Source organism: Apaloderma vittatum, unplaced genomic scaffold, assembly GCF_000703405.1.
Source record: "Apaloderma vittatum isolate BGI_N311 unplaced genomic scaffold, ASM70340v1 scaffold25920, whole genome shotgun sequence".
In the NCBI taxonomy this organism is placed as follows: Eukaryota; Metazoa; Chordata; class Aves; order Trogoniformes; family Trogonidae; genus Apaloderma; species Apaloderma vittatum.
Window position 1 is genome coordinate 10,432 of NW_009694326.1, and position 342 is coordinate 10,773.

The window sequence follows — 342 nt, forward strand, 5'->3', positions numbered from 1 at the left end:
AGGCATGGCAGAGGGCGGCTGCAGGAGCAGGGACGGGACGAGGAATGCTGGAAACACTCACTGTGCAGCGAGGGCAGAGCCATTCGCCGTTGGGTATCTCGGGCAGCGGCGGGTTCAGGCAGTGGAGGTGGTAGGAGGACGGGCAGGTGTCGCAGCACAGCAGCTCCCCTCCGTCCTTACAGACCCGGCAGAACTCCATGTGGTCGTCCTCTTCCTCCTCGCCACCTTCCTCTTCCTCCTCCTCTTCCTCCTCCTTTGGCTCCCACTGGATGCCCTCCTTCTCCTGAGGATGAACAACCAGCGTAACACTGGCAGGCTCCGTCACCCACCCGCCCCAACCCC

General features: G+C 63.7%; 1 protein-coding gene across 1 annotated transcript in view; it reads right to left on the bottom strand.

Annotated features, from left to right (window-relative positions):
• The window catches only part of LOC104272391 (chromodomain-helicase-DNA-binding protein 5), a gene marked incomplete at both ends in the record, with an annotated part of 13,823 nt that overhangs the window by 10,224 nt on the left and 3,257 nt on the right, over positions 1–342 (bottom strand). The window contains one exon of the mRNA XM_009867374.1: positions 62–316. Coding sequence (XP_009865676.1) covers positions 62–316 — 255 coding nt within the window. The remainder of the gene's footprint in view (positions 1–61; positions 317–342) is intronic.